At 41.5% G+C, this 14,102-nt stretch overlaps 1 protein-coding gene across 12 annotated transcripts in view; it reads left to right on the top strand.

Moving 5' to 3' along the window:
- The window catches only part of fgd4a (FYVE, RhoGEF and PH domain containing 4a), a 110,139-nt gene that overhangs the window by 93,631 nt on the left and 2,406 nt on the right, over positions 1-14,102 (top strand). For all 12 annotated transcript variants that reach the window (XM_014147948.3, XM_014147947.3, XM_014147951.3 and 9 more), the window contains 12 exons: positions 2,749-2,838; positions 4,543-4,688; positions 7,269-7,425; positions 11,143-11,281; positions 11,556-11,614; positions 11,862-12,008; positions 12,121-12,293; positions 12,714-12,744; positions 12,862-12,942; positions 13,058-13,183; positions 13,356-13,493; positions 13,773-13,913. In XM_014147948.3, coding sequence (XP_014003423.3) covers positions 2,749-2,838; positions 4,543-4,688; positions 7,269-7,425; positions 11,143-11,281; positions 11,556-11,614; positions 11,862-12,008; positions 12,121-12,293; positions 12,714-12,744; positions 12,862-12,942; positions 13,058-13,183; positions 13,356-13,493; positions 13,773-13,913 — 1,428 coding nt within the window. The remainder of the gene's footprint in view (positions 1-2,748; positions 2,839-4,542; positions 4,689-7,268; positions 7,426-11,142; positions 11,282-11,555; positions 11,615-11,861; positions 12,009-12,120; positions 12,294-12,713; positions 12,745-12,861; positions 12,943-13,057; positions 13,184-13,355; positions 13,494-13,772; positions 13,914-14,102) is intronic.

Raw genomic sequence — 14,102 nt, 5'->3', positions numbered from 1 at the left:
TTGTGGGATACACACAATCCATCCATATCAAGGAATAGAGGAAGCGAACATTCTTTCATTCTAATAATCAGTTGGGAACATATTCCCTAGTTTCCTGCAGAATCTTGATTTCTGAGTACACTATATATCCAAAAGTATGTGGGCACTCATTCAAATTTGTGGATTCGGATATTTCAGCCACACCCGGTGTACGAAATCGAGCACACCGCCATGCAATCTCCATAGACAAACATTGGCTGTAGAATGGCCTTACTGAAGAGCTCACTGACTTTCAACGTGGCACCGTCACAAGATGCCACCTTTCCAACAAGTCTGTTCGTCAAATTTCTGCCCCTCTAGAGCTGCCGGTTCAACTGTAAGTGCTGTTATTATAAAGTGGAAATGTCTAGGAGCAACAACAGCTCACCGCGAAGTGGTAGGCCACACAAGCTCACAGAACGGTACCGCAGTGCGTAGTGCATAAAAATCGTCTTTCCTCGGTAGCAACACTCACTACCGAGTTCCAAACTGCCTCTGGAAGCAACGTCAGCACAATAACTGTTTGTCTGGAGCTTATTGAAATGGGTTTCCATGGCCAAGCAGCCGCACACAAGCCTAAGATCACCTTGCGCAATGCCAAGTGTCGACTGGAGTGGTGTACAGCTCGCCGCCATTGGACTCACCATCTGGCAGTCCGACGGACGAATCTGGGTTTGGCGGATGCCAGGAGAACGCTACCTGCCCGAATGCATAGTGCCAACTGTAAAGTTTGGTGGAGGAGGAATAATGGTCTGGGGCTGTTTTTCATGGTCCGGTCTAGGCCCCTTATTTCCAGTGAAGGAAACTTCTGGCAACAGTTTGGGGAAGGCCCTTTCCTGTTTTGGCATGACAATGCTCCCGTGCACAAAGTTCCATACCGAAATAGTTTGTCGAGATCGGTGTGGAAGAACTTGACTGGCCTGCATAGAGCCCTGACCTCAACCCCATCCAACACCTTTGGGATGAATTGGAACGCCGACTGCGAGCCAGACCTAATCGCCCAACATCAGTGCCCGACCTCACTAATGCTCTTGTGGCTGAATGAAAGCAAGTCCCCGCAGCAATGTTCCAACATCTAGTGGAAAGCCTTCCCAGTAGAATGGAGGCTGTTATAGCAGCAAAGGGGGGGGGGGAGGGCAACTCCATATTTATAGCCATGGTTTTGGAATGAGATGTTCGACGAGCAGGTGTCCACATACTTTTGGTCATGTACTGTTAGTGTGTGTTTTATAAACTGTACTGTATTGAGTGGTTTCTCACACACAAAGCACTCACACTGTCAATAGTAGTTCTCTCTTTGTTGATTGGTGTCATTTCCCTTCTAGCCTTTCATTTCCTCTCCTGATAGGCACCCCACAGTCTCTCACACACACACGCACATACATACTCCACAATATCCCAGTACTCATCCATAATATCCCAATACACACAGGCACACATACTACAGTATGCCCAGATGTCACTCCTCAATTAAAAGGCATGAATGAGTCCTTAATTAAAATGAACTTAGAACATAGTTGAAGCACAAACATTTGATTAAAGCGATACTGTTGTAGATCTCTATGGGGAAGTGTGTGTTGGCCAGTAAGGCCTGGCCAGTGTTCACACTCAGTGGTGCTTTGTCAGGGTCTCCTTACACCACTATGACCACAATAGTCCCGGGTGCTTGTGTGTGTGTGTGACTGGTAAGCTCATGGTTATACTCAAATCAAATCGTATTTGTCACGTGCGCCGAATACAACAGGTGTAGACCTTACCATGAAATTCTTACTTACAAGCCCTTGTCCAACAGTCCAGTTCAAGAAATAGAGTTAAGAAAATATTTACTTAATAAACTAAAGTAAAACACAAAATAACAATAACGAGGCTATATACAGGGGGTACCGGTACCGAGTCAATGTGCGGGGGTACAGGTTAGTCAAGGTCATTTGTACATGTAGGTAGGGGTAAAGTGACTCTGCATAGATAATAAACACAGTAGCAGCAGTGTAAAAACAAAGTGGGTGTCATTTGATTAATTGTTCAGCAGTCTTATAGCTTGCGGGTAGAAGCTGTTAAGGAGCCTTTTGGACCTAGACTTAGCGCTCTGGTACCGCTTGCCTATGACTTGGGTGACTGGAGTCTTTGACAATTTTTTGGGCCTTCCTCTGACATCGGCTAGTATATAGGTCCTGGATGGCAGGAAGCTTGGCCCCAGTGATGTACTGGGCCGTACGCACTACCCTCTGTAGTGCCTTATGGTCAGATGCCGAGCAGTTGCCGTACCAGGCGGTGATGCAACCGGTCAGGATGCTTTCGATGGTGCAGCTGTAGAACTTTTTGAGGATCTGGGGACCAATGCCAAATGTTTTCAGAATAGGGCCGCCCGTTCTATTTCTAAGGCAGTAGGCAGAGGCCGCGGTCATTTGGCTGGCCATTTACCATCATCCAAAATTCCATGACTGTCACAGCCCTGACGGGAACCTAGCACAACATGGGAATCAAGCACATGAGGACAATGTGGGAGGGAAAGATGAAATTGCACTGTGGGCATGACCTCAGAGTTCAACTTCTTTTTCACTATACTCCCAATTGTCTAACCTGTCTTTGAACTGTCTTTGTCCATTATTCTTTGGCGAGAGGCCCTTATGACCTCCTCTAGTTATAGGAACATCATCTATGTACATACTGTATGCATTTCCCCAAATCATCCCACAGCCACTTGACACAGCTCTCTCTTCTGTGTTTCAGGAGACCAATGAACAAAAGCTGTACAAGATCGCTACTGAGCTCCTGAAGACAGAGAGGGCCTACGTCACACGGCTCAACTTGCTGGACCAGGTGAGTGTGTCCAGCTGTCCGTCCAGGGTCCTGTCACTTTAGGGTCCTATTCAGTATGTAGCAGTGGTGGAAAAAGTACCCAATTGTCATACTTGAGTAAAAGTAAAGATACCTTAATAGAAAATGAAAGTCACCCTGTGAAATCCTACTTGAGTAAAAGTCTAAAAGTATTTGGTTTTAAATATACTTAAGTATCAAAAGTAAAAGTAAAGTTTAAATCACTTCAAATTCCTTATATTAAGAAAACCAGACTGCACCATTTTCTTATTTTTTATTTATTTACGGATAGATCAGAGGCAGTAGGGATGACCAGGAACGTTCTCTTGATAAGTGTGTGAATTAGACCATTTTCCTGTCATGCTAAGCATTCAAAATGTAACAAGTACTTTTGGGTGTCAGGGAAAATGTATGGAGTAGAAAGTAAATTATTTTCTTTAGGAATGTAGTGAAGTAAAAGTTGTCAAATATACACTACCGTTCAAAAGTTTGGGGTCACTTAGACATTTCCTTGTTTTTGAAAGAAAAGCTATTTTTTGTCCATTTAAAATAACTAATTGATCAGAAATACAGTGTAGACATTGTTAATAATGTTGTAAATGACTATTGTAGCTGGAAACGGCAGATTTGTTTTTAATGGAATATCTACAGAGGCCTATTATCAGCAAGGCCAGCATCCCAGACTCGCCTCTTCACTGTTGATGTTGAGACTGGTGTTTTGTGGGTACTATTTAATTAAGCTGCCAGTTGAGGACTTGTGAGGCGTCTGTTTCTCAAACTAGACACTAATGTACTTGTCCTCTTGCTCAGTTGTGCACCGGGGCCTCCCACTCCTCTTTCTATTCTGGTTAGAGCCAGTTTTCACTGTTCTGTAAAGGGAGTAGTACACAGCGTTGTACAAGATCTTCAGTTTCTTGGCAATTTCTCGCATGGGATAGCCTTCATTTCTCAGAACAAGAATAAAATGACGAGTTTCAGAAGACATTTCTTTGTTTCTGGCCATTTTGAGCCTGTAATCGAACCCACAAATGCTGATGCTCCAGATACTCAACTAGTCTAAAGAAGTTTTATTGCTTCTTTAATCAGAACAACAGTTTTCAGCTGTGCTAACATATTTGCTAAAGGGTTTTCTAATGATCAATTAGCCTTTTAAAACGATATACTTGGATTAGCTAGCACAACATGCCATTGGAACACAGGAGTGATGGTTGCTGATAATAGGCCTCTGTACGCCTATGTAGATACTCCATAAAAAAATCTGTTTCCAGCTACAATAGCCGTTTACAACATTAACAATGTCTACACTGTATTTCTGATCAATTTGATGTTATTTTAATGGACAAAAATGTGCTTTTCTTTCAAAAACAGGGACATTTCTAAGTGACCCCAAACTTTTGAACAGTAGTGTAAATAGAGAAGTAAAGTACAGATGACCCCAAAAAATACTTAACTCGTAATTTTTTTTAATTTTTTTAAAGTATTTTTACTAAAGTACTTTACACAACTGGTAGGTAGAAAATGTTTTGTAACTGTGAGAAACAGGGAGGTATTACCTAAACGTGTCCAATAATAGAATGTGTTGATACGGTATGTCCTACTGAACACTGGCCCAGGTCTACCTCAGAATGAAAAGAAAGCAGTGTTTGTTATTATGATCGATTCAGTGTGGTTTAACTCACCTGGCCATGTTGTTGTGCCACCATGCAGGTGTTCTGTGCCAAGCTGACGGAGGAAGCTCTAAAGGGCACATTCCCAGTGGATGTGGTGAAGAACATCTTCTCCAACATCTCCTCCATCAACACCTTCCACAACCAGTTCCTCCTGCCTGACCTGGAGAAACGCATGGGTGAATGGTGAGCTTCACATGACTGGCCAGTGGCCACAAATTCAGTGTACAAACTCACAGATCTCACCTTTTGAGAATGCATTAAAATACAATAAAATGCAATAGCTAAATCCCAATTCTGACTCATTCAGAAACAGACTCAGACACAGTTACAGTATTTGTGTAATCTAGATGAAATAAGAACACCATTTATCATCAAATAGAGAAGTTGTGGTCTGCCGGTTGGAATGTCCCGGTTGAACTGTGATCAAGGCCTAGATTCAATCAGATCAAGCGATAGCAGACACCTGCATAGTGGATGTTTTGGCGGTGTCGGAGGTGGAACTGCGTTAGAGCCGTCAAATCGGTGAGCAGCTGCTCTTGCGATCATTGTTTACGAAACCACACCCGCCCCACTCGCGGAGAAGATCAGTTAGAAAGTGTAGTGTATATAGAAATAATTACGCTCAAATTGAAAAATCATTCAACAAAATCATAAGACTTTCTATCATCCTAATGGAGGTGTAGATTACATCTCACATTCTAGTGTTCAAACCTGTAAACCAGGCTGCATGTGATTTCTGTGCTACATGCAGCCAATGGCTGGGAGCCATTGGGAGCCACTTGTGGATTGGACAGCTCTCTGCAGTTCCACCTCTGATACCGCCAAAACAACCACTATGCGGATGTCGGCTAAAGCGGATTTGATTGAATAGAGCCCCAAATGAGTCAATCCCCACTTAACCCACTATATAATTTCAATGTGGATAACTGGGTAATATTTGGTTGAGACGTTGATCAATGAGATTACAACCTATATTCACCCACTCAAAAAGACAGGGAAAGTTAGTTGAATTTCCAATGTGTTATCACTATGCTTTCAACCATCTAAAAGCACAACCAAATTCCAATGGAAAAACAATGTCTGATTTTTGGTTTAGTTGTCACTGAAATGTCTATCACTGCGCACGGTCAACCATTTAAAAGCACGGCAAAGTTCAAATGGGAATACAATGTCAGATATTTTGTTTATTTATACAACAGATGAATGCGTTATCCCTGTGTTTCATCTAATAGCAGAACCAAATGACCTGGATTGCAGTTGAGATTACAAAGTACATGGTGCAAGTGATAAATGCCTTTCGAGATTCTGCACAGATTATTACAGCAATTGTGAAGATCTCCACAGACCTGTGACAACTTATGCATGCTCTCTTGAACATGCATTTATTTCATATAAGAATGTCTACAAATTAATAATTTATGTTGCATTCACCTCTATCTCCACCAAAAATCTAAATGAAAGAATGACTAAATCTAATAAAATGTTAAATGTACTTTAAATAATGTTTGATTTGATTTAGTCCTATTCTTTAACTTAGATTGTTAATTATTATTAATTTGTAGACAAACTGGAATTAAAGCCAGACTAAGTCAGTGGTACAGATTGAACTATCCAAGAAGAAAATACATCTCCTTTAAATGTTAATATTTGGTTGCACTGAGAATTAAACACAATTCAACACCACTAAATATCATCATTACATTTGAAATCAACCAGAGTTTGAAACCCTAGGCCTATTGTATTGTCTATTTTTAGTTGAATTCTGGGTTGAATTGAAACAATAGCTGTGCAAATACTATATAGGCCTGAATAGTATCATTGATGATATAATGATTGATAAAGTATGGTCACGTTTCATTTGCTCTGTTAAACCCACCCTTTGAAATGGCTTCGATAGCAACAGTTAAAGCTACAATATGTAACTTTTTGGGTGACCTGACCAAATTCACATAGAAATGTATGTTATAGATCTGTCATTCTCATTGAACGCAAGTCTAAGAAGCGGTAGATCTGTTAAGTGGGCGCTATTTCTATGCTTCCCGTTAAGTTTTGTTTTTGCATCTCTTAGTTTCAGGTTTGTACAACAGCTGAAAATACAATATTTTTGGGTTATAGGAAATGTATTTCACAGTGGTTTAGATGGTACAATGATTATATACACTATGCTTGCTTGTTTTGTCACAAACTGAAATTAAGTGCATTGTTAGAATTTTACTAACCAGAAAATGGCTGAGCGATTTCTGCATATTGCATCTTTAACCTACTGTATTTCATTTTTAAGTGGAGATCTCTCAATAATAATTCTCAAGATAAGACATTGGTAATAGTCAGTGACATATCATAGCTGAACAGGGCTGGGCTTGGTTAAAACCCTGGATGGGAGAGCAACGGGTTAGCTGTAGAAAGATCAATTCTCCAGTAGGACGAGCTGTCCAGCCTATTGTTATTTTTTCTGATAGTTGATATAACGTTGAATATCTGACATTGTTTTAAAGATACAAATGTAATATATTTTACACATGCTTTGTCTATGTTGAAATTTGGTTCACCCGCTAAACAACGGTTTACATTGACTTTTTTCAAATCCAATGTATTTTCCAAGTAAATTCCACATCACAATAAGTTGACAAATTACAATGAAACAGCATTGATTCAACCACTTTGTGCCCAGTTGGTCTCTAGTTGGTGGAGTTCCAGGGTTGAGAGATGGTTACCTTATGGTTCCTATCTAACTGGCACCCCTCCCTCCCTCCCTCCCTACAGGGAGTCTACCCCTCGCTTGGGGGACATCCTGCAGAATCTCACGCCCTTCCTGAAGATGTACGCCGAGTATGTGAAGAACTTTGACAACGCAATGGAGCTGCTGAAACAGTGGATGGACCGCTCGCCACAGTTCAAAGCCATCATCCAGGACATACAGGTACTAGGGTAGATTCTCAACACTGGCCTAATTCAGAAGTGCACAGGTCTGCAGTTGTGGATTAACAAATGAGTTGTATAGGAATTATATAATTCCATATAAATTCTAGGAATTACGTTGTCATGACATGGCCCTTTCTGGGTGTAGATCGTGGCTTCTCACTCTCTCCTACACCCAGGTTCTGTTATCTCAGGTCGTAAATTCCTGGCAAAGAAACTCTCCCCCTTTTCATGCAGAGAGAGAAACCACAGAGTGAACAAAGGATTTCACGTGTCCGAACTCCTAAATCCCCGAAATGGGTCGACCGATTTAATTAGGGCCGATTTCAAGTTTTCATAACAATCGGTAATCTGCATTTTTGGATGCCGATTACATTGCATTCCACGAGGAGACTGCGTGGCAGGCTGACCACCTGTTACATGAGTGCAGCAAGGAGCCAAGGTAAGTTGCTAGCTAGCATTAAACTTATAAAAAACAATCAATCTTCACATAATCACTAGTTAACTATACATGGTTGATGATATTACTAGGTTAACTAGCTTGCCCTGCGTTGCATATAATCAATGCGGTGCCTGTTCATTTATCATCGAATCACAGCCTACTTCGCCAAACGGGGGATGATTTTAACAAAAGCACATTCGTTGCACGAATGTACCTAACCATAAACGTCAATGCCTTAAAATCAATACACAGAAGTATATATTTTTAAACCTGCATATTTATTTATACTTAGGGTTGCTGCCCATTTGATAAAATACGGAATGGTTCCGTATTTCACTGAAAGAATAAATGTTTTGTTGTCGAAATGATCATTTCCGGATTTTACCATATTAATGACCAACGGCTCGTATTTCTGAGTTTATTATATTATAATTAAGTCTATGATTTGATAGAGCAGTCTGACTGAGCGGTGGTAGGCGGCAGCAGGCTCGTAAGCATTCATTCAAACTTTAATGCGTTTGCCAGCAGCTCTTAGCAATGCTTGCTTCAAAGGACTGTTTATGACTTCAAGCCTATCATGAGAACATATGAAAGCTGGTGGTTCAATATTCCCAGTTAAGAAGTTTTAGGTTGTAGTTATTATAGGAATTATGACGCGTGAACTATTTCTCTATCCTTTGTATTTCATATACCTTTGACTATTAGATGTTCTTATAGACAATTTAGTATTGCCAGCCTAATCTCGGGAGTATATATATATATATATATATATATATATATATATATATATATATATATATATATATATATATATATATATATATATAAACAAATCGGCCGATTAATCGGTATCTGCTTTTTTTGGTCCTCCTATCGGTATCAGCATTAAAATCATAATCGGTCGACCTCTAGTTTGCATCTAATTCTTGTATAAAATGAATGAGTAAAGATGAAACTATTTGTGAAATGATGTAATGTGATGTTAACCTTTAATTTTGAGAGAATTGTATTCCCTGTAAAGTTTAACTTGTCAGCGGCCATGCCCCCATAAGCACAGACATGATCTGGTGTCATGGAACTGCCCTCTTCTACTGTTACGAATAAAAGCCCCTCCTAAGAAAATTTTCTTCAGACTAAGCAAACCCACAGCGTGAGCTGTGACTGCGAATAGTTAAGACCACGCATACCTCGGTGTAAGCCGAGGTGGCACAGGTTTGATTACCAAAACTATACCACGTGAAGCTACACAGCTGGAAATGGTTAAACTCTGAGACTATTGATCCCTACATAATAAGAGCAAATCTTAGATACTAATTACTAGTCTGCAGCTAGAAATTATGTAATCCTGGGATGCAAATACCGACAACCGCCGAAATATCTACTCTAAGAACAATGGACGCCTGACGTATCCATAACAACAGACAATCAAGAGCTGCCGATAGAGCTACCACCGTGAGTAACCAGAGACTCTCTGATGAACTGACTCTCCTGCAGAGGGACCAATGATTCCAACAGAGAAGACAACAATGACATATGGGCGTAAATATATTGATTGTAATTATTCCCGAATGCGCGAGCGTTCATGTGCAAATGATTAGCATTTCAATGAATATAATTATCCACTGTGTGTAGTGATCCATTTTGTCTTTCCTGCTCTCCCAGTCCATACCCCCTTCCCTTTGTCCACCAAACCGTCATATCGGTTTAGCCCACTAGGGAATCTTCCATATCATTGTTAGTAACCAGTATCTACTGTTTGTTTGTTTATGCATTTATGTGATTATTTAGTTAGTTAGTAAATACATGATTAAGCCAGTTGGTGTATGGATGATTCATGGTTTAGGCTGGGTTCGTGCAGATAACTAAGAATTCTATGACGTTTGAAATCAGACTGACGTAAGGTAAAGAATAATTAGACTAATTGATCAGATATTAAAATATCTGAAGAGTTATATTGGGAAAATTATAACTTTAATCTGAAGATTTTCCGTGGTGCCCCGACTTCCTAGTTAATTACATTTACATGATTAGTTTAATCACATAATAATAATTAGAGAATTGATTTGATAAAATAAGTCTTCACCATTAATGATGCCAAAGACACGACAACATGATCTGAGTTTTGAACTATAGCACCATTATCATTTACCTGTGGATATACATATTAGCTTTGAGCCGAGGACTCTCATTTGGTTTACTAGGAGAAAGATAGTTTTGGGCTATCTGAATATTGATTTGTACTATAAATTGTAACATTAATGCTTGTACGAACTCAAACTCAGGCACAGAGAAACACAGCAAACAGAGGTAAGGGTAAATCCAGATATTTTACTTACATGCTGACCAGACCGGACTCCTTTCTATTTCTGACGCAGATCGCGCTGAAAGACCTGCCTCTCCCATCTCCTCATTGGTTTATAGAAGCAGGTGCCCGTGTGTTTCTCCTCATTGATTATACCCACGTGGGTGATTGAAAGATGAACTGTTTTGCCGGTTGTCGTGGTAATACTATAAAAGTTTAGATGTGATCACCATATAAGTTCAACGATGAAAAAGCCTAGAAGGAGGAGAGATGACTGGAAACGATCTGTTTGGCCGTTTTATGTGTGGATTAATTGTCGGAGTAGAGGACCTTGTGCATTTCAGGTAAAATAAAACTCAATGTTTATATCCCAGGACAAATTAGCCAGCAACAGCAAGTTAGCTAAATAGGACAAATTAGCTAGCAAGTGCAAGCTAACTAGCTAAATTGCCATAAATGTTTAATGTTTTCGACCTGTGCCCAAATTAATGTAATTGGTTCAGAGTTTGTTTTGATATTTTAACCTGCATGTCATGATCACGTTTGGTATAGGGAGACAAAATAAATGTATGCACGATGGCGCACAGCCGGTTTGGGTTCCGTGACAGAAACAAGGCAACCGCACACTAAAAAAACATGAGACCTCAGCACAGATACAGGCCAACTGAGGAACCTAAATAACGAGGCAAACAGGTGCACAGAGAAGGCAATTAAACACAGGTGAATCCAATAAGTAATAATCAGGGTAACCTGGAAACTAGAAAACAAGGTAAGGGTGCCCTCCAGCGGTAACCTAAAGAAACAACAATCAAATAAAACAGAAGCTGTTACAATAAATAGTCATGGAACAATTGATTAACTTATGGTTGTGTCCACTGATCCTGTTGAATGGATATGCCTCAAACAATGTGTGACTTACTTTTAAGCCTTCAACCTTGAAGTGACAGTGGACTGTTTTGCTGTGTGTTTGTCAGAGCCAGGAGGTGTGTGGCAGTCTGACGCTCCAGCACCACATGTTGGAGCCAGTACAGAGAGTTCCCCGCTACGAGATGCTGCTCAAAGACTACCTAAAGAAACTGCCTCAGGACGACCCCGACCGCCGAGATGCAGAGAGTGAGTACAACACTGGAAATTCACAGGAGTGCTTTTACTATTCATAATATAACGCAGTTGAGCAGGATTACATGTAACTCATTTTGACAGACTTCTTGTCATTATAATCATGTATAATTTACTTCACATTAAAAATGGAAGACATTTGAATCCTCCAATGCCCAGTTAAAACACTTGCCTTACATTGAAAATAAACAAATCTGTTGTTCACAATTGTAGAACATTTTTATCAGACAGGTCAAAATGAATCATCCCTTCATTCCATGTTTCTCAGAGTCATTGGACATCATTGCCATGGCAGCCACACACTCCAACAGTGCCATTCGAAAATCTGTAAGTACAGTCCCACTGATAGCACACCACTCTTATAATCTGAAATAAAATCAGGACCCGTATTCAAAAAGCTTGTCAGAGTAGGAGTGCTGATCTGGGATCAGTTTTGCCTTTAAGATTTTAATGAAAAAGACTACATGGACGGGGGGGGGGGGAGCTGATCCTAGATCAGCACTCCTACTCTGAGATACTTTTTTTGGCTAGTGCTTGAACCCAACCAAGCATTTTGAACCCCTTCCCTTCTCAGGAGAATCTGAAGAAGCTGCTGGAGATCTATGAGATGCTGGGGGAGGAGGAGGACATCGTCAACGCCTCCAATGAGTTCATCAAGGAGGGACACATCCTGAAGCTGGCTGCCAGGAACACCTCGGCTATGGAGAGATACCTCTTCCTGGTGAGAGACTCACATACACACATTTCACTTGATCCGTATACTCAGCCAAGTCTGAAGCAATATATTAGCAAAGCAAGCATTAATCACAGGTGTTTCTTTGTTTCCCCCTCAGTTCAACAACATGCTGTTGTACTGCGTGCCCAAATTCAGCCTGGGAGGGCCCAAGTACACGGTGCGCACCCGCATCGGCATCGAGGGCATGAAGGTGCTGGAGACCATCAACGAAGACTACCCTCACACCTTCCAGGTGTCTGGCAAGGAGAGGACTCTGGAGCTGCAAGCCAGGCAAGATCTCAATCCACCCCATACTACACCCTTAATACACCCAACAGAGCCATTCATGGATAACTGCCATTGTTCTCAAGATAAGTGTTCTACTCCACCCTATGGCCATATGTATGAAAACTCTCTACAGCCATGATTCTCAAAATAGTTGTTAACTGTATACTACAGTCCCACGGCCTATTGCTAACAATATGGATAACTCTACCACCCAAATTCTATGCAAACCCTATGGGGGCTTAGTGTATGATAGGTGCACTACTACAGCTCATGATAAACAGTAGTGTAACATAACATTCTATAGATTGGAGTCATTGCGGTTACCCCAAACCACAGCTCAGCTCACTACATAACAGTTACACCACAATCCCACAACTGAGAAAATAGCTCACTACTGTTGTTGTTTTTCATTGTATTTTTCAGCTCCGAACAAGACAAGGACAATTGGATAAAGGTACATAATCACATTCTTATTGGTTTACACTATCTTCTAGTTCTATTTCCTGTATGTTCAGTAGATTTGGGTGTGTATTACTGACCATGTCTCTGTCTGTGTACGTATGGCCTGCAGGCTTTCCAGGAAACCATTGAGATCTTCCATCAGAAGAACGAGACGTTCAAGTCCGCCTCCAAAGACGTGGAGGAAGTGTCAGTGAGTGCCACCACAATGACCTCTGACCTCTTACTCCTCTATCACTAGGTCCTGTATCTGTACCAATGACCTTCTCGTGTCTGAGCTACATGTGTTTGTATGTATTGTAATCTAGACTGCAGAGCTGGGGAAGCGCGCTCCTCGCTGGATTCGGGACAAGGAGGTGACAATGTGTATGAAGTGTAAAGAGCCCTTCAATGCGTTGACGCGACGGCGACACCACTGTCGAGCCTGCGGATATGTGAGTGAGAAGCGTCCGTTCGACACCCTTCTCTCTCTCCCTCAGCACCCATTATAACGTGTTTATACTAAATGCTACACTCAACCCATTTGACGGCTGGCTGTTTTGGCTAGTTTACACTGTCTGTCGTTCATTCCGGATTAGACTGATGTTTCTTCTGTCCCTGTATCAGGTTGTGTGTTGGAAGTGCTCAGACAATAAAGTGGCCCTGGAGTACGATAGCAACAAGATCAACAAGGTGTGTAAGGACTGCTACTCCATCCTGACTGGAGAGGAGAAGGCCGAAGGCAAGAAGAAGGGCATTCTGGAGGTAAGGGGGGGAAACAGACACGCATGCACAACTGCGTCTGCATATTTTATTTTACCTTTATTTAACAAGGCAAGTAAGTTAAGAATAAATTCTTATTTTCAATGACGGCCTAGGAACAGTGGGTTAACTGCCTTGTTCAGGGGCAGAGCGACAGATTTTTACCTCATCAGCTCAGTGATATGATCTTGCAACCTTTCGGTTACTAGTCCAACGCTCTAACCACTAGGTTACCTGCCGCCCCATATGCTCTGTGTCTAAACAGCACTCCTCTGTCCCCAGATCGAGGCGGCTCAGTTCTCCGGAAGCAGTATCATTTGTGGCTTCCTGCAGCACTGTGAGAAGAACAAGCCCTGGGGGAAGGTGTGGTGCGTCATCCCAGAGAAGGAGGCGTTGGTTCTCTACCTCTACGGAGCCCCACAGGTCAGCCACGTCATCTGGATACTGTCAATCACAGCAACATGCTCTACCACTGTGAAGCACGGGGTGTTATGAATGGTTCCAGGAGTTTCCCCCCCCCCCCCCCCCCCCCCTCACTCTTTGATCTGACCAGGGAAAACTCCTGGCCCTAGTTATGATATAAATGATCTCTACCTTTTCCATCTCCTCCCC

Source organism: Salmo salar, chromosome 16 (genome assembly GCF_965601325.2).
Source record: "Salmo salar chromosome 16, fSalSal1, whole genome shotgun sequence".
Classification (NCBI taxonomy): Eukaryota; Metazoa; Chordata; class Actinopteri; order Salmoniformes; family Salmonidae; genus Salmo; species Salmo salar.
The sequence above is the reverse complement of the archived record's forward strand: the minus strand, read 5'-3'. Positions and strand labels throughout refer to the sequence as shown.